Source organism: Hydractinia symbiolongicarpus, chromosome 4 (genome assembly GCF_029227915.1).
Source record: "Hydractinia symbiolongicarpus strain clone_291-10 chromosome 4, HSymV2.1, whole genome shotgun sequence".
NCBI lineage: Eukaryota > Metazoa > Cnidaria > Hydrozoa > Anthoathecata > Hydractiniidae > Hydractinia > Hydractinia symbiolongicarpus.
This window is the reverse complement of record NC_079878.1, coordinates 12795222-12813745: the sequence shown is the minus strand read 5'-3', so window position 1 is coordinate 12813745 and position 18524 is coordinate 12795222. Positions and strand designations below refer to the sequence as shown.

General features: G+C 34.5%; 1 protein-coding gene across 4 annotated transcripts in view; it reads right to left on the bottom strand.

The window, feature by feature from the left end:
- Positions 1 to 846: 846 nt before the first annotated feature.
- LOC130641356 (ATP-dependent translocase ABCB1-like) overlaps positions 847 to 18524 on the bottom strand; it is a 32634-nt gene continuing 14956 nt past the window's right edge. For all 4 annotated transcript variants that reach the window (XM_057448126.1, XM_057448127.1, XM_057448125.1 and 1 more), the window contains 21 exons: positions 15010 to 15306; positions 13369 to 13485; positions 13220 to 13280; positions 12991 to 13104; positions 11867 to 12106; positions 11395 to 11598; positions 10863 to 11033; positions 10271 to 10499; positions 9378 to 9520; positions 8896 to 9069; positions 8500 to 8601; positions 7205 to 7282; positions 6953 to 7036; positions 5852 to 6055; positions 5127 to 5227; positions 4761 to 4901; positions 4217 to 4370; positions 3527 to 3724; positions 2359 to 2571; positions 1952 to 2098; positions 847 to 1664 (listed from right to left, as the gene is read on the bottom strand). In XM_057448126.1, the coding sequence (XP_057304109.1) occupies positions 1473 to 1664; positions 1952 to 2098; positions 2359 to 2571; positions 3527 to 3724; positions 4217 to 4370; positions 4761 to 4901; positions 5127 to 5227; positions 5852 to 6055; positions 6953 to 7036; positions 7205 to 7282; positions 8500 to 8601; positions 8896 to 9069; positions 9378 to 9520; positions 10271 to 10499; positions 10863 to 11033; positions 11395 to 11598; positions 11867 to 12106; positions 12991 to 13104; positions 13220 to 13280; positions 13369 to 13485; positions 15010 to 15306 (3364 nt within the window). In that variant the 3' untranslated portion in view covers positions 847 to 1472. The remainder of the gene's footprint in view (positions 1665 to 1951; positions 2099 to 2358; positions 2572 to 3526; positions 3725 to 4216; positions 4371 to 4760; positions 4902 to 5126; positions 5228 to 5851; positions 6056 to 6952; positions 7037 to 7204; positions 7283 to 8499; positions 8602 to 8895; positions 9070 to 9377; positions 9521 to 10270; positions 10500 to 10862; positions 11034 to 11394; positions 11599 to 11866; positions 12107 to 12990; positions 13105 to 13219; positions 13281 to 13368; positions 13486 to 15009; positions 15307 to 18524) is intronic.

Below are 18524 nucleotides of genomic sequence, written 5' to 3'. Positions count from 1 at the left end.
GCATTATTTTGTCAATGTCAGAATAAGGATGATCGGTGATCGTAACAGATTGCGTCTGCATCTACTGTGCCTGCATCAAGGAAAAATGTTTCCTTTTCCTAAAAAAAAACCCTTACGATCTTTAAGATGCGAAACTCAAAATCTGGCTATTGAGTTGTCCTGCAGTTGTCGCATGTCCTACGACGAATAAAACATAGCCGAATGCATGAAATGTTTACAGTGTTTTTATCAAAAATGCGAAAACATCCCACCAATAATTTTTATATAAAGAAACAAAAAATATTTTTTTAAAAGTCTAAAATAAGAAATAAGACGTATAATTAGTATCTCCTTTTTATTTGTTATCCCCTGTGTTTTTATAAAGAGCAGTGGAGAGCGCTTTAAATGTATAAAGCACAACGATGAAGTTCCTTTGACAAATAACTCGAAGAATTTAATTCAAAATATCCGTCTCTGATTTAATCCCTGCTTACCAATTAAAAGAATGTTTGGCGGATTCGTATTTCAGCTTATAAATCCTGAGAAGCCAATATAAAACTTTAGCTGCATAAAATCATACAACTTTGGAAATTTTAACGTTAAGAACGATTTCGTACAAAAATGAAGAAAAGACCGGAGGCCATCTCTTGACTAGGAAGAAAAATGATTTTTATGGTAACTTTAGAAAACAGCGTAACAATTAGAAAAATAGCGTAACAAAAAAGGTAACAAAAAAACTATTACGTAACAAATATAGCACCCCTCCCCTTCTCCACCCCTTATGCGTCAAATTATTTCTAAATTCGCACGAATGAAAGCGACAGTTTTTTCGCAACCAGGAATACTTCTTTACCTATAATCCTCGTCTCAAAACATGGTTTTTATCTTTTCATTTTTAAGCATTAAAAGTCAGTGCAAAAAGAATGATTATATAAAATTCATATTGTATTACATTCCAAGTAAAATATTTCCAAATTCAATTACAAAACCTAAAAATAGCCCACTGTTGTATTTTTTGTAAGTAAGGGAAAAATACATGGCAAGACAGTAGCTGAGAACATCACATTTCCCCTTTTCAATAATTTATAGTCCATGTTCCGTCATGTTATCAGTATTTTCAGAACGTTAAAGAAAAAAAATATATCCAACTTCAATGAACACTAAAATTGATAAAGTGGGTGAGAACAGATGTTAGCCAATCAAGGTAATAATAACATTTGGATGGAGAGCAACATGACAACTCTCCAAACCATTCGTTACAATTTCGGAACTGGAAAGGTTGATGCAATTATACCACACGTATACATAAAAGACGCATGGAAAATTTCACAATATGTCAAATATAATGCTTGATATATAACCAATGAGTCGGTATTCTATGTAGTTGTACTATTATCATCCTTGTTTATGCTCAATACAGTATACGAAATATTTTTTGACGACATCTTTAGTAACAATCAACACAGGTGAAAACTAAAGTGGACTTCACATCATCAACTTTGAGCAGTATTTAGTACGTAGTAAGCACCGCGTTTTGCTAATAATTCTTGATGTGTTCCCATTTCAATCACTTGGCCACCTTGAATAACGGCAATCTGGTCTGCATTTTGTACTGTAGACAGTCGATGAGCAATAATAATGGCGGTTCGATTCTCCATAGCTTTGTCCAAAGCATCTTGTACAATCTAAAAACAAAATATTCTTGTCAAATATTCCAATATGATGAAGTTCTAAATTCGCTGCATTGTTCCGCTGCATATCACAGGCATAAAATTAATAAGCGAAGCACGAGTTAAAGATCATTTTAATTGTTACTTTAATTGGCGCTCATAAAGGTGGGACCAAAGAAATGTTTTCAGGGGTAAAAAAGAAGCCTTATATCAGGTTAGGGTTGGGATATAAAAAAAAGTGAAATAAAGAAAGGGCGAGGATCTTACGAAATGGTCAGACACGTAACATAAAAATAACTCACTTTTTCACTTTCTGAATCCAACGCAGACGTGGCTTCATCTAACAACAAAATTCTAGGATTTCGAATCAACGCACGAGCGATTGCAATTCTTTGTTTCTGACCACCAGATATCAACGTTCCCTTTTCACCCACCATCGTGTCGTATCCCTAAGAATAAGAAAATTAAAAGAACATAACACATATTTTTCATCTCTCGTTGCTGGTCTTAAATGGGAAGCTTTACTCTTGTTAAATATTATAGTAACACCAATGCTAGGTTTAAGCTAGTGCTTATTCAAACTCCCGTTTTACCCGTTTTTCATTATTTTACAACCCTTAACATGAATCTTTTTACATAAAAAATATACCCCCACCCACCAAAACAAACAAACAAACAATAAAAAACGACACAAACAAAACGTATTTACCAATGGTAAGTTAGTAATGAAGTTATGAATATTAGCTCCCCTGGCTGCTTCTTCGACTTCTTTTTGAGCAACCTCTGTCTTCTCTCTTCGTAATCCATAGACAATGTTATCGCGAATACTTCGAGCAAATAGGACAGGTTCTTGTGAGACGATACTGATTTGTGAACGAAGGTGCTGGAGATTTAAATCTTTGATACTGATACCATCTAGTTGCTGAAGAGCAGTGTAAACAGGGTAATATTATTAATAAGGGTCTGTTTACATGGAGCGTTAAAGAAATACCAAAATAAAACATCAGTACGTTAACGAGGCTTACGCTTTTCCGTAAAAGGCAGCAATGTATATAACTTAATTCCCAAAAGGAGCCGAATTGTTCTTTTAAGAACCGAATGACACATTTGTAATATACTTCTTAACCAAAAGCTTTGATACTAGAACCTTTGGCTACGTTGCTTATAAGAACGCGTGCTACAAAAGGCGTTTTCTCGCAAAATGCTAATTAAACCATATTTGCTGTTTTATTGTTAAAAAAAGTTGAAAAAGTCACTAACTTTAAGCTCATTGATTAATATTTTGTGGTTTTCTTTCCAATTTTTTTTATTAACCAACCATTTTTTGTCCTTGTTTCTTCACTGATTAGGATTTTTTGCCGAATTTTACCTTTTTATTACATTAAGATACAAAATGGGTTCAAAATCAGTAATATAAAAAACAATGGGTAAAATTTCTTGACATATATTTGTTATTCAGCCCGCAAAAAGTTACTAAATTTTGACTTGTATTTAAAAAAACTTATAATTTCTTGAATAACAATTTGTGTTTTCTTGGTTTTTATTATTTATTTTTATTCATGTATCGTGTTTGAACAATACGAAAACACAAGAAATATTCGTTTGCGTAATATGTTAAGCTTGTAAGCAGAAAGATGCCTTAACAGCTCTAGGTGTCGAAAAAGTGACAAAAAATTAGGACTGACAACACTTTTTCTGACTAAACTTAGGGTTAATAAGGTCATGGAGGTAGAAATAGATCTTTATTTCTACCTCCACGATCTCCTGCTACGATTTTTAAGTAACGAAAATTAACACAGCTTTCATAACTCGCTGAAATATTGATTAATGCGATGCTCTTTATGAGAATATCTTAACGTCCAAGAATTTCTACTTACAATCACCCCTTCAGCAGGGTCATAGAACCTTTCTAGCAACCCAACTGACGTCGACTTTCCACAACCGGATGCTCCAACTAATGCAACTTTCTGACCAGCTGATATGTTTAAAGTCAAGCCTTGCAATACTGGGACATCAGGACGTGTTGGATAGTTGAACTTCACACCGTTGAATGACACATCACCCTGAATCTTTTTCTGTGAAATAAACAATTAATCTTTTAAAATCATGTTAAGCCATATGTCCCGGGAGGGAAATCAGGTATGGAGTTAAAAAGTTCATGATGCTAGAAACTTCTCTTTAATAATAGCCGTTGTCTGTCTGTTTCTGCGTCAAAATAGTACCGCAAGTAGCGAAACACACCAAATGCGGTGAATTAAGGACGAGCGACCCCGTGGATTTATCCACGGGCCACCGACTGGTTTGTTTATATTAACCTCATTCAGCATTTAGAACTGAGTCATTTTCACTCCCTGAACCCTCGTGAAAAAAAACTTTATGCTCTGTTTTTGTATATGGTACTACTAACTCAGAATACATAACTTAATTTTCGAGCCATCGAGCAGTTTCAGGTTTCAACAAGATGACATAAAAAAGGCTCTTGTTATGCTCGTTTGAATAATGTGTTTTGGAAAAAACATTTTTAAGAGTTTTGCAAGTATTGACCAACGTCCTTTAAAGCGACATACCTCTTTACCAGTGGCTTCATTCACGTCAATTTGAGACTTTCTATCAAACAATTTGAAGAGTCTAGCTGCTGCTACTTTTGCTGACAAATAATCGGGTGTAAACGAGAGCACCTGCCCAGCGATCATCGAGCCAAAAGTTGCGGCAATAACAATCCTAAAATTTATGGTGATGTTACACAAAAAAAACAAATCAAAACTATTTCGTCACTCGTAAAAAAGATTATAATCAACTGAAACATGTACTAGCCAGAATTTCAGAGGTCTTGCATTAACCATTTTTAATGTTCGACAATTTATCTGTAAAACAACATAAACAGTTTTTTAAGCTGAACAACATAACTACAACATCAGTATCCACTTTGAGATGTCTTAAAGAAACTCCAAGGAAAATGTTACACAAATAGATTCTAGTGCGCATCATATCTTCGTTTCAAACAATTTGAAAGCTGCTCTATTGTATGTTACTTCTCATGCTCAAACCAATAAGCAACATTCAATAACATTTTCCTATTGGTTTGAAGAGAATGAGTATAACATTACTTACTTAAAGACATTATGGAACTTTATTTCCTCTTCTTGAACCAAATAACCACCTAGACGAAACGCAGCTGCGTTTGCGAAAAGAGATATTCCGCGAGCTGAGCCAAATGTAAGGCCGTAGACGTGAGATTGTTTCTTCGATTCCCTAAATTAAAAATTGTAACATTGTAGAGGAGACTCCAGACAATGGCCTAAATCAAAACAATCGAGTGATTTTGGTAGCTTAGTCGAGAGTGTGGATTCTGATTTCACTGAATTTTTAATCAAAAGTATTAAAATGGCAAGGATGTCCACATCCTTTCCCCTACTGTCTCTTTTTGCATTTTTATCATGATCAGTTTTCACTTTTTTGAACCAGTATTCCACTTACTTGTAAGGTATTGTGACCAGCTGACTAAATCTATCCAAAAAGAATTGTTCTTTTCCCAAGGAAGCGACAGTTCGAATGTTCATAATTGCTTGGTTTGATATCTAAAGCATGGCGTTTGAAATACGTTATAGGGCGCATGCGCTTATGATGTCATTTTACTAGTAGTACATTTTTTTTAATAAAATGGCAGCTCTCCTGGGAAGGGAAGAAATGAATGCGGAGGAATAAAATTCAGAATTAATATTTGTGGATTTGCCTCGTATCCGCGAATTGTACTTCTCGTTTTACCTATTTCTAGCTTTTGCAGTTCCTGTAAATTTAGCTTAAGATCCACTTGGTGTAGGATATAAGCAAAAAATTCTTCGAGGTTACTCTTTCGCAATCTTTAATTTCGCCAATTTCATTGAAAAAATATGCGCATTCGCAAGTTTTTATTCCGTATTCCGCATTCTTAAGTAACAAATTCCATTCGCAAATTTTAATTCCGCATTCCACATTCTCCCGGAAAAAATTTCTCCCCTTAAAGGTAACATTATGCTAAACAAAAATTGTACCAGTACTAAGTGAGGGTTAAATTTGTGACGAAATATTCCATAAAAAACTGTATAATTTAGAAAAACATTCATCAAAGTCCTTTTTTTCGCGAAGTTTAGGATTATTTTTCGAAGTTTCTCGCAATAAAATAATTCCCCTAAGACAAATAGTAAACAACAACAACAACGTACAGCGCTTGCTTCTAAAAACCGTTTTCCTTCTTTGGCAGCGAAACTTTTAAACCTGCTTGCTCTAGCCACGCCACCGAACACAAGAAACGGCATAAAACACATAACAAGTAATGTCAACTCCCAACTATAATAAAATCCGATGGCTATTGCACCGATACCAGTAGCAGTTACTTGCATCAAGATGTTCAGACGTGCACTTGTTGCCTAAGAAAAAAAAATTAGAATAAGCGTACATTAAAACCGACTGGTAGCCTAGTGGTTCGCTTCCAGTGCGGGAGATCTTGGGTTCAAATCCCGGCCGAATAATGCCAGGGACTTTATTCTTTCTCCTTGGCATTCAGCATGATAATAGGATTAATATCTTATGCGGTTGTCAAGCTGAGCGATTGCTTTGCTTGCACATTTGTAGCTTAAATGGGACCTTTCAATGCACTAGGACTTCCTTCGCAGGACTCTCGTTGATAGAAAAACGGTGAGTATAAAATATATAAACAGCGGAAAATACACAGACGAAAAGCCTTATTTTGTGAAATAATCATTTTTGATTTAATTCTTCTTTGAAAAACACCAATTTCAACTTGAATTCCCTCTTATACTTTAAATTTTTTTTTTAAACAGCCGATACTTTGAAATCATGCCTATTTTTTCCCGCCGATATTTTGAACGATGAACAATGCGCTGAAACTAAAGACTATTCCTTTTGCGTGCAAGACAAAAATTGGGTTCCTATTAATTCGAGTCACTTTGAGTTTTTATAGTTTTATAGAATATTTTGAAAAAAATGATGAAAAACGAGGAGAATTTTATTCGTTTTTTTAGAGCAGAGTAAAAACACAATGAACAAATTAAAGATCTATTTATGGGTATAATTTTTAAACATGAATTGTGCACCACAGGTGTGTATCATAATTTTTTTTTTCGAAAGAACCAGAAGAGAAATATTTGTAGCTATTTTTTGGGGGGAAAACGGAGAGGGATTACTGATTTTCAGGAGATTTGAGGAAAGCATAGGGACACTAAAAAAGGTGGTGACAAGACAGGATAATGACGTTTTGTAGCAAAACCAATTAATTGATTGATGAAAGTTAAAAAGCAACATACTCCTTTCACTTTAGTCGCATCTGTTGCTAATCGAGAGGTTAATTGTCCGGTACCATGATAAGGGTCGTCAAAATATGCAATTTCCTGAACATAGATATAAGGGAAAAGGTTATTACTTTGTATACACCAAACTTGTACTACTTTTATTCAATATTAAAACTATGAACGACTCTGCACTGTTTAATTTGCCATTATTAGGCTTATATAACCTCTTATAAAAACTCCAATAGTAGTACAACCGTATTACTTCACCTGTTTTAGAATCGTTTCAAATGCCATATAACGCAATCGATGTGTCAATGCTTCGCCAGCTTTTCCGAATAAAAAATTCTAAAATAATTTAAAAAGTATTTTTTCCTAGCAGCTCGATATAGGGAAAAGAAAAAAGTAAACCTAAAAAATTGAAAAGCTATGTTACAATTCTACATTTCCCTTTCTTGTAGCAATTAGTAATCGCCATCAGAGGATGACATTGCTAAAAAGGGGATAACATAAGATAGTGCTTAAAGAGAACAAATTATTCATGGAGAATTTTTTGCGGGTGAGTGGTACTAAATATACTTCTTTGTGCACAGTATATTTTTTGCAGATGACTATATTTTGGCTTATGCTGTAGATTCAGTTATTTCAATAGCCATAATTTTAGCAGAAACTATAAATTAATAATTTGCCTATCAAAGGTTTCAGAAATTAAAATACTTTCAACGGACCAACCAAAAGCGTAATAACATAGGTCCTACAAAAAAACTGATTTTTTTTTAGGTATAAGATTTTGGGGATCCAAGAAATTTCGGTGGATGACTGATTTTTAATAAGATTTGCGAAACCTTGGCCAAATCCACTAAAATAATTCCACATAAAAAGTTTCGCAAAAAATGTTTGTCGCAAATAATTTGTTTCCTGAAGGTATTGGCATTAAGGAAATAGTAGACGATATAAAGAGAAGATGGGAGATGGTGGTAGGGAAGAGATAATATTTGTAAACAAGCGAGAGTACTGGTAGTAATTGGATAGATGGTACTGGTAGATAAGATATATGGAAATGTGAAAGGGAGATAGCATCGTTGAAGATATGGCACTCGTAAGAAGATGGTATTGTTAAAGAGATTTGTATAGTATTGGAGAGGTGATCGGTGTTGGCGAATAGGAAATGATATTGGTAGGAAGATGTATTGGTAAAGAGACAGCATTGGTAAAAAAGAGACGTGATAAGCAGTGTTGGTATACAGTATGCGGAGATGACTTTGATGGACAAGAGATGATATTGGTAGATTGGAGATGGTATTGGCAAAGATATTGTATTGATATAGAAGAGATAGTATTGATGGACAAGAGATGATATTGGTAGATAAAAGATGGTATTGGCAAAGATATTGTATTGATATAGAAGAGATGGTATTGATGGACAAGAGATGATATTGGTAGATAAAAGATGGTATTGGCAAAGATATTGTGATGATAGAGAAGAGATGGTATTGGTACAGATATATTGGTGACCAAGAGATGATATTGGTAGAGAACAGTTCCTAATATTTAAAACTTCATACCGCCATGAATTGACTGACACAGTTCACACTACCCATCGCAATAAATATCAAAGACCAGAACCGCGCTTCATCTTCTAGTTCGTCCACCGGTAACGCAAATGTCTAAAAACATAAAATATGTTGCATAATTTTTATCACTTTAACATAATAGAAATATCATGCAGGAAGAACCCCTTTTTTATTTTTCAAATGTTGCATTAGTAGACCTTTTAATAGATGAGATTCTCCTTCCGTTTTAGTCTTAAAAATCAGCGATGATAAGATCTCACAATTAAATATGGTTCGTTATTTGCCTTCCATGATTGCACATTTATAACAGAAACGATTGTGCCTGACGAGATCGAAAAACCGCATATAAATAGTACACCAACCACATGTCAAAAATAAAGTACTTACCGCTAAAATTTGCGCAATGATGATGGAGAAAACAATTGGCACCATGCCGTTTAGAATAGAGAATAGCAACCCAAATATCATAAACGGCCACTCTGGTTTATTGTACATTAGTATACGTGACATAGGTGCTGGATCTACTGGCTCCTCCTCAATAATCTTTTTCTTAGACTTTTTCTAAAACGGTAAAAAATATGCTCTCATGTCAGAAAAGTGAGATTGACTCTCGTGTGAATTTTACTCACACTAATAAAAGGTCACTTCTCCACTGGTGAAAAATAGTGAAAAAAAAACAGCTAAAAAAATCTAACTTGGGGATCATAATTTTCTCTGTATACAACACAGTTCCGTATCTGCCTAAGCGATAAATGAAAACAACAAAAACACGCTGAATATAGATGCATCGGTTTAAAAATCGTAAACATCTAAAATTAGACCGTTTATTATATCTTCATATCCAAAATGTTTTTACAGACATAACTTACCTTTTTTTCCTTCGGGACTTTGCTCTTCCTTATTGATAACGCCCTTTTTAATTCTGGGACTAAAAGTTCGTCTTTAATAAGCTCTGGGTTTTCATTTGAAATTGCAGATAATGAACGCATGATTCGTGCTTCTAGCAAAGCCTCTATAAAACAAATTAAGTAAAGTATGAAAAAATATTAATGTGTTTTCGTCCAGTCTAGTGTTTCTTTTTGAAGAGATCTAGACATATGTTCGAAACCACAAATTTGTTCTTACATTCCGCACATGAGCAAATATTTAACCCTGTTTGGTATAAAGTGACAGTGAAGCATTCAAATTTTAACCTCATCTGAATTACTTAAAAAACTTTGTGACTATTTTGTGTCCAGCATTATTTTCAGACATTTTGCCTCGTAAGGTCATCGACACGTGTTGGTAACCTCACGACTTATTAGATATTCTGATGCAACGATGTCATCGTGAAAACATTTGGCTATGTTGTGTCGAATTTATTTTCTCTGATTTTCACGATTATAATACAATATATGAAATACATCTGACTTCTGGATTTTTCGAGCACTTACCCATTTTTATGTGCACAAATCAAAAAATATTTTATAAACTAAGAGAAAATTAAAATAGAATGGAAAGTATTTTGATAGGTAATGTCTTTTTCCCAATTTTCATATTTTTATAAATAACCACAAAAACATGCTGACGTCAGGAAGAAAATAATCTAGGCTAAATTAATCCTTTTAACTCATACAGCAATTGTGCCAAGTTTTATGTCAAGAGTATAACTTTAAACCCACAACCCCCACCCCCTCCCCTCCCCACCCCTGCTCATCAATTAATCTCAAATTACACTCCCCGCCATGCAATTACCACTTAACATTGCAAAATCAACACCAACCTTTTTCAGCTGTAGATAACATTGATGTTCCATCAGAAAGTTCTTCCACTTCTTTCTCAGCAATGGCTTGCAGCATGACTAACTGATAGTAAACACCTTTCGATTCCATTAACTGCTCATGAGTGCCAGTCTCGACGACTTTTCCATTTTTAACAGCCACAATACAGTCAGCATTGCGTACTGTTGACAATCGATGTGCAATGATAATTGTTGTGCGACCCATACTAGCCTAAAAGAAGACAACTTCTATACATATGCAACATCCACGTCTACAAAAGGCATAAAGCCCAAAAGGAGTAAACATGTGGTGTCCCCTATCTATATATTTAAATATGTCTGGCAAGTTAATACAATAATGAAAACATTACAAGAATAATTAAAGAGTTTTAACAGCCAAAAACGAAACAGGAAGGGTTACGAATCTAAGAAAAGTTCTAAAAATGCTCAGATTCTAATGCAAATACAACAATTTAATCGCCTTGCATGGTGGCAAAAAGGTTATGTCTATAGAGAAGTTAGAAAAGAAATACGGTTTATGAAAAACTTGTCCTTAGAAATGTTTAGAAATACATAATCTTGTTACTGTCCTTACATTATCCAAAGCCATTTGAACAATAGATTCACTCTCAGTATCTAGAGCAGATGTTGCTTCATCAAGTAGTAGTATTTTTGGGTCTCTTATCAAAGCTCTTGCAATCGCTATTCTCTGTTTCTGACCACCACTGAGTTGTGCACCACCCTCACCAACATTGGTGTCATATCCCTAAAAATAAAATGAAATAACATAATTGTTTCGCCCATATACTTTGATATATTTAATTTTTTTTAGATATTCAAAATATTTTAGGGCATATAATACAAAAGAGATAATAACACATAATTCTCAATTACTAAGCAGAAGTTTTATAAGCGGAAACTAAGTTCTGTAAATTTTATGCATAGGATAGTTTATAGTGCACATAAATATATTAAGCTTTAAAACAGGCTGCTCCTAAAGTCATCAATAATTGTGCAGATAAATAACGTTTTACTGTTCGTGTTTTTCTTTTTAGGCAAGAACCCCCCCCCCCATAAGTTATATAAGTTATAGGTTCCACATAAGTTATATTGCGTCAATGCCCAACCTTAGGTAAATCTGTGATAAAATCATGAGCGTTTGCGTTCATCGCAGCTATTTCTATCTCAGCTTTCGTAGCATCACTTCTTCCCATACGAATGTTTTCAGCTATTGATGCATCAAATAAAACTGGCTCCTGGCTAACGATACCAATATTTTCTCTTAACCATTTCACACTAATATCTTTAAGATTATCTTCTCCAATTGTTATCTATAAGAACCAAATACCTGCAGATAAAGATACCCTCTATGCAGATATGCAAATACCCTCTGCGTAAAATCATATTAAAATCAAAGCTCTTGGAGATAAATTTTCTTATTGAATCTGAGATAATGCATCATGTTGCCACACCTTTCCCCCAAGCTCACATCAACTGATTAAGGTAAATTTTTTTATATGAACAAAACTAGAAACAAATCTTTTTCAGTAAGAAACATGAATTATAATTGCTTTAAAATTAAAAAAAAAAAAAACCTACTGAACCAGAGGTAATATCATAAAACCTTTGAAGAAGTTTTATAACAGTGCTTTTCCCACAACCAGATTCACCAACCAACGCTACTGTTGTCCCTTTCTTTATAGTAAGATTAAAATCATCTAATACTGTCACGTTTTCTCTTGACGGATAAAAAAACTTGACATCTTTGAAAGCTATTTCATCAGCTTGATCAATGTCCGGTTTTGATCCCTCTTCAGACAAAGGGTCAATTGGTGATTGCTGGAAGTAAAATATAATTTTTTGAAAAAAGAATATAACAGAGTGGTTATTTATGCACCAAAAAAATTCCAGGGCTTTTTTCAGGAGTATTTTGGGTGTTTTCTGACTTTATATAGGGTAATTTCATGCCGCAAAAACAAAAAACCTCAAAGAAAAAAGACAAATAAATGTTTTTTATAACTCGAAGACTAAAAAAAAATTAAACCTAAAAAAAAATTGATTCAGAAAATTATTTTCCAGGATCATGCCATTTCCAGAAGTGGCCATGTCGTAATGTCACTAGCTTGTGTCAATCAAAATATTTATAGTCTGAAGACGAGATCCCATTTTGTATAAAATTTAGAGTAGGTACAGAAATGTGTCTCAATTAAGAAATTTCTTTAATAGGACTTTCCTTTCTTTATTATAAAAATAAATTTTATAATAATAAACACCCCTCCACCCTCTTGATTAAGTGCTTCAGAGTTTTCGAAAAGATGTTTGAATGTTTGCGTTTTGTTAACACATACACACATTTTTTTAAAAAAAAACCCTGATAAGAATGCGTTATTGGGCTAAGAAGCACAAATTCTAAGAATATTTACAATAAAAGCTGCATTTAATCTGTTTTCGAAGAGGCCAGGGTTGCACTGAAGAACATTTATTTTAAAGTGTTTGAAATCCTATTTTAGGAGTTTCATTACAAGTGTTGTTAATTGTGAACTAAATTTACTTATCAATCAATCTCATAAACCCATGGTCAGCTGTAAAAGGAAGATGTGATTGAAAAAAAATGATTTTATAGTTCAACCATCATATTTGATGCTCTAAAAGTCTAGTAAATTGTAAATCTTTGGTACCCAATACATTACTAGATGTTTGCTACTGTTTCAAGTAAAACTCACCCTGTTAATAGTCTCATATACGCAATATGCTGCCCCACGTGCTGTTGCTAATGCTTCTAAACTTGGGCTAGCTTGTCCAATTTGAATGGCTCCAATGAGCATGCAAAAGAAAACCTAGGTGTTGAAGTACAGTAATCACTACTCACTATTATCAGCAGCAACAAAATTAGAGAAATCAATACAAATAAATACAAACATACAAATACAAATAAATAAATAAAGATCATACTGTTAGTAGGTCTCCTCCAGCGAAACTACCAGACTTATCCGCAACTAGTGTTGATCCGTACCTAACATTTAAATTAAGTGAATTTTCAAGCACATTCTTCTTTTCAGTAGCTATTACAGAATACGTAGTATGTTAACATTTTAACTTACCAAAATGATAATGCTTCACACGAACCAATGACAATTTGAAACATACCCATTGATATTCCTGAACTAATGCTTTTCTTCACGCCAGCTTTTTCTGCAAGCACTAGCTTTTCATCATACCTTTAAAAGATATAATAATTACTTTTTTTAAGAAAAACCAACAACTTTAGAGCTGTTTTGTTGTATGTCCTGTTCTGTCTTGTTGTGACCCATTCTTGAATTTCTGAAATTCAAATAGTTGTTAAAACCGTGGAAGAATCAATTTAAAAAAAATTGGAACCTTTGCTTATATTTAAGCAGTGTTTAGTGTGCTATGTAGCGTTCACAATGTCTTAGTCGCATTTCAGTCATGCCATAATTAGCGAAATATTGGGAAAAAGGATTCTGCTGACGTCAGCAACAGTTCGCATATAGCTTAAGAAGCGCATAGGAGTGTAAAATTTTGACCCACTTTTGACCCACTCATTGAAAAATTTTTCTTTTTTTCTTAAAAGTAGCAAAGAAATGCAAATTTCAAGTTTAGTAATGTAAGTAAATTACATAGCCATTTTTTTATCTTCTCTCAAAGCTCGTGGTGCTATTATTTCTTTATGCAGGAAAAAACTTTACTTGTACATGTGCAAAATAAATAAATAAATATGTTTTTGACCAAAAATGAAGGCATCAAAATAATTTTTGAGAGTATAAATCACATTTTTTAAATGAAAGACAAAGCAATCTCACAAAGAGTGAAAAAAAATATTTTAAGGTAGCAGCAACTCTTTTCAGCTGTTTAAATAGCTGAATATTTACTTAGTGTTTCGTGCATACAAATATTCTTTATGATTTCTTGAAAATATGGACCTTTAAACGTGCAAAAATAAGATTTTGACTAATTACCGAAATTGCTGAGACAACAGATATTATTTTTACGAACTTCAACTTTTTATTTGCTTCTGTTTAAAATAAAATTGATTATTTGGAAAGTTCTGTATCCAATGCTTTTAAAAGAAAAATATCTAGAGTAAAATATTTTCACACAGCTTTTCATAACTGCATGATTTACCAGATATGTCTGAAAATTTTAAAGATAAATGAAAATGGTATCAGAAGTTGGAGCTTGTGCGGTGAGTACAGTACTACAAAGATCATCATGAATTTCCATGTTATGCGCCATTTTTGTTGTTATTAACGTTTCTTTTTAATAATTGCGCAATTATTTCTGCATTATTTTAGAAGCACTGAAGCTATATTTTGAGTTTAAAGAAGAATTGCGAAACATATGGATATATAGAATGAAAATTACTTTTAATAACTAATTATGTAAAATAATTGTGTTTTTTTAACTTTAAAAGGGCTACTGCCACCTCAAACAGAAATATACATTGACATGGAACTAATTAATTTAATTTTCAATAGGGCAAAACGTCACAGTACAGTCAATGAATGTAAAAAAATAACACTAGATAATACTGTATTTGTTGGTAAATGAATACAAGACAGCGCTTACATGAGACAAAAGTAAGGTGGAGTGAAATTACACACTGCAGTGAAAACAGATGAAAACAACACGCTGCATATTACAGTATAAACCAGCCCTTCAGACAATTTCAACTTCATCGTTAAGCCTCTTTTGATTGAATTGAAATGATGAAATCATATTACCTAGCTAGTTCACGTTTTTCGCCTCCAAATGCCACAACAGTTCGTATGGAGCTAATAACCTCTTCAGCAATTGCACCAGCGGAAGCATATGCACTCTGTTCTTTGCTAGTAAAAGCTGCCATTACTTTCCCCATCAGTGCTCCACAAATCATAATCAAAGGTGTCAATGATAAAACCACTAAAGCCAATTTCCAGCTTAGTACAAAACTTATAACAAAACCTGACAAAAAGGTCACAAATGCTTGAATGGTTGCTCCAATCTTGTCACCTATGCCCGTCTGAAGTAATGTCATATCTCTAAAAATAATTTAAAAAAATTAAAATAATTCAAATAAACAAAACTTTTACTTCTATCCATTGTCACTTCCCTGTCAGTTTATGCTCCACAGTGTGGACTCAGTGAGGAAGATAAAGAAAGATAAGTTTTATGATGAGTTAATAGCAGTCACATCAAAGTTTGGAGACACTAAACTTGTCATGGTGGGTGGCGATTTTAATGGTCATGTTGGGAAGTCATCTGAAGGTTAAAGAGGTGTGCATGGAGGCTATGGATTTGGGAGCAGAAATAAGGAAGGGGAGAGATTGCTTAAGTTTGGAATGGCAACGGACATGGTGGTTTGCAACACATCATTCAGTAAGAGACAGAGTAGGCTGATAACATGTGAGTCAGGTGGTTGTAAGACACAGTTAGATTACTTCCTGGTTAGAAAGTCAGACAAGAAAGTGGTGAAGGACGTGAAAGTTATATCGGGGGAAGAGTGTGTTTCCCAGCATAGGTTGCTGGTTTGTGATATTATCTTGAAAAGTGTTAAAGAAGCTAAGGGAAAGTACAGGCCCCGTCGTAAAGTCTGGAAGCTGAAGAAAGAGATTGAAGCAAGACAATTTAGTGCAAACGTTCAGCAGTTAGCCCACAATGGTCAATGTAATAGTGACAATGTTGAAAGTACTTGGACTACTTTGAAGAATTGTCTTCTAAAAGCTTCTGATGATACCTGTGGGTGGACGAAAAGACCAGCTTGACAAAGACAGACCTGATGGTGGAATAATGAGGTTGACCAGTGTATAAAGGAAAAGAGGAAACTTTGGAAAGAGTGGAAGTCAGGTGGTAGTAAAAATATTTACTTAGAAGCAAAGCGTCGTGCTCGTACAGCAGTGTATAATGCAAAATCAAAAGCAGAGAGAAACAGATTTGCAGATGTGTTAAGAAGGGAAGACCAGCGCAATAAGGTATTCAAGATAGCAAAGCAAATGTAGAAGACTAATCAAGATGTTGTAGGTGAGAAGTGTATAGGTAATGATGAAGGTGTTTTGGCTAGCACAGAGGAGGGTAGCTGGGAACAATTATTATCATAGGTTGCTTAACACTGAGTTTGATTAGGATGAGGATAATTTGTCTGATGATGATGTTGTAGAAGGGCCAGCTAGGCAGATCAAAACAGAATGGGTAGTGGAGGCTATTAGGAAATTGAAGATTGGAGGCTGCAGGAGTAACAGGTATTGTTGCAGAGATGGTAAAAGAATCTGGATATATTGGAGTTGAGCTTATTACAAGTCTTGCTAATCAGATTAAAAGGATGGTGCTATTCCGAGTGAGTGGCAGTCGAGTGTAATAGTGAATTGTTTCAAGGGAAAGGGTGATGCATTAGAAGGAGGTAACTATAGAGGTTTGATGTTGGTTGATCAAGTAATGAAAGTTATTGAAAGAGTGAATGATAATGTACTTTGAGAAAGAATTGATATTGATAAGATGCAATTTGGTTTTGTTCCAGGGCATGGCACTACAGATGCAATATTTTTACTCAGGCAGCTTCAGGAAAAGTATTTAGGAAAGAGAAAGAATCTCTATTTTGCCTTTGTAGATTTAGAGAAAGCTTTCCATAGAGTGCCACGTAAAGTTATTTAGTGGGCTATGAGAAAATTGGGTGTGGATGAGTGGCTAGTTACGCAATGCTAGAAGTCATGTCAGGATTAAGGATTCACTTAGTGATGAATTTAGTGTAAATGTTGGTGTACATCAGGGTTCTGTGCTTAGTCCTTTGTTGTTTGTTCTAGTTTTAGAAGCGTTGTCGATGGAGTTCAGAACAGGTTGTCGATGGGAGTTAGTGTATGCAGATGATTTGGTTCTCATAGTAGAGTCAATGGAAGAATTAGTTGAAGTTTGAGAAGTGGAAGAAAGGACTAGAAGAGAAAGAGCTAAAGGTGAGCACAGCAAAGTCTAAAGTCATGATTAGTAGCACTGCAGCCAAGTGTGACCTTGTAGTTGGAAAGTGGCCTTGTGGAGTTTGCAGGAAAGGGGTTGGTAGTAACTCAATTTTTTGTCAGACTTGCAAGCATTGGGTACATAAGAAGTGCAGTAGTATTGGTGGAAGGTTAAGAGCTGATATTCAGTTTGTATGCAAGCGTTGCAAAGGTGAGATTATCAAGAATGAAGTATTTCCAGCTTTAATGATGTACAACAGTGGCTCGTTAGAGATAGTTAAGAACTTCTGTTACTTAGGTGATATGTTGGGCAGTGAAGGTGGTGTTGGAAGAAGTGTTACTTGCAGGATAGGTTCTGCTTGGAAAAAGTTCAGAGAGTTACTTCCTTTGTTGAAAAGCAGAGTCTTGTCAATTGAGGTAAAAGGTAGGTTGTATGAGGCCTGTGTAAGAAGTGTTATGTTGTACGGTAGTGAGACATGGGCAGTGAAGCAGGAAGATCTTGACCGTTTAGAAAGGAATGATATGAGAATGGTTAGGTGGATGTGTAACGCCAGTCCGAGACACAGAAAGAGTTCAGATGAGCTAAGAAGCAGGCTAAGTATCCGTAGAATTAAAGATGTTATCCAGATAAGAAGATTGAATTGGCTGGGGCACTTGGAAAGAATGGAGGAGGATAATTGGGTAAGAAAGTGTAGAGACTTGATAGTTTTTGGGACAAAGCTCAGAGGAAGACGGAGAAAGACTTGGTAGGAGGTTATAAGGACAGACTTGATACAGAGGAAGTTGAGTTTAGATCTAACACAGTCTAGATCAGATTGGAAGAGGGTCATTAATATAGCCCGCCCAACCTATGCTAGCATGGAAAACGGACGTTAAGCCGAGAATGATGATGATGATTCCTGTTTAATATTACTCCTATCATTTTTCTTCACTAACCATTTGCTTTCCATGCTAGCATGGTTGGACAGGGTGTATTAATGACCTTCTTTTAATCTGATCTTGACTGTGTTATCTCTACATCATATAAATCCTGTGCAGCGAATCTATCCTTATTATCTCTTTTTAAGTGTTTTTGGTCCACCTCTGAACCTAACAAAGCTTTCAACTTTTTCACCCCATTATCATTATTTTCACTCGAATTAACCAACTTAACTTTTTTACTAGTAACATGTTGAAAATAATCTTTTTGTCTCTTAGAATAGTGTCATGGCAGATGCTGCACTAGCTTTAGTGATGACAACACTAATGAAGATGTGGATTATATCCAAAAATATGTTTTCTGTTGGAATAAACCCCTTTTGGGTATCAATTTTTTC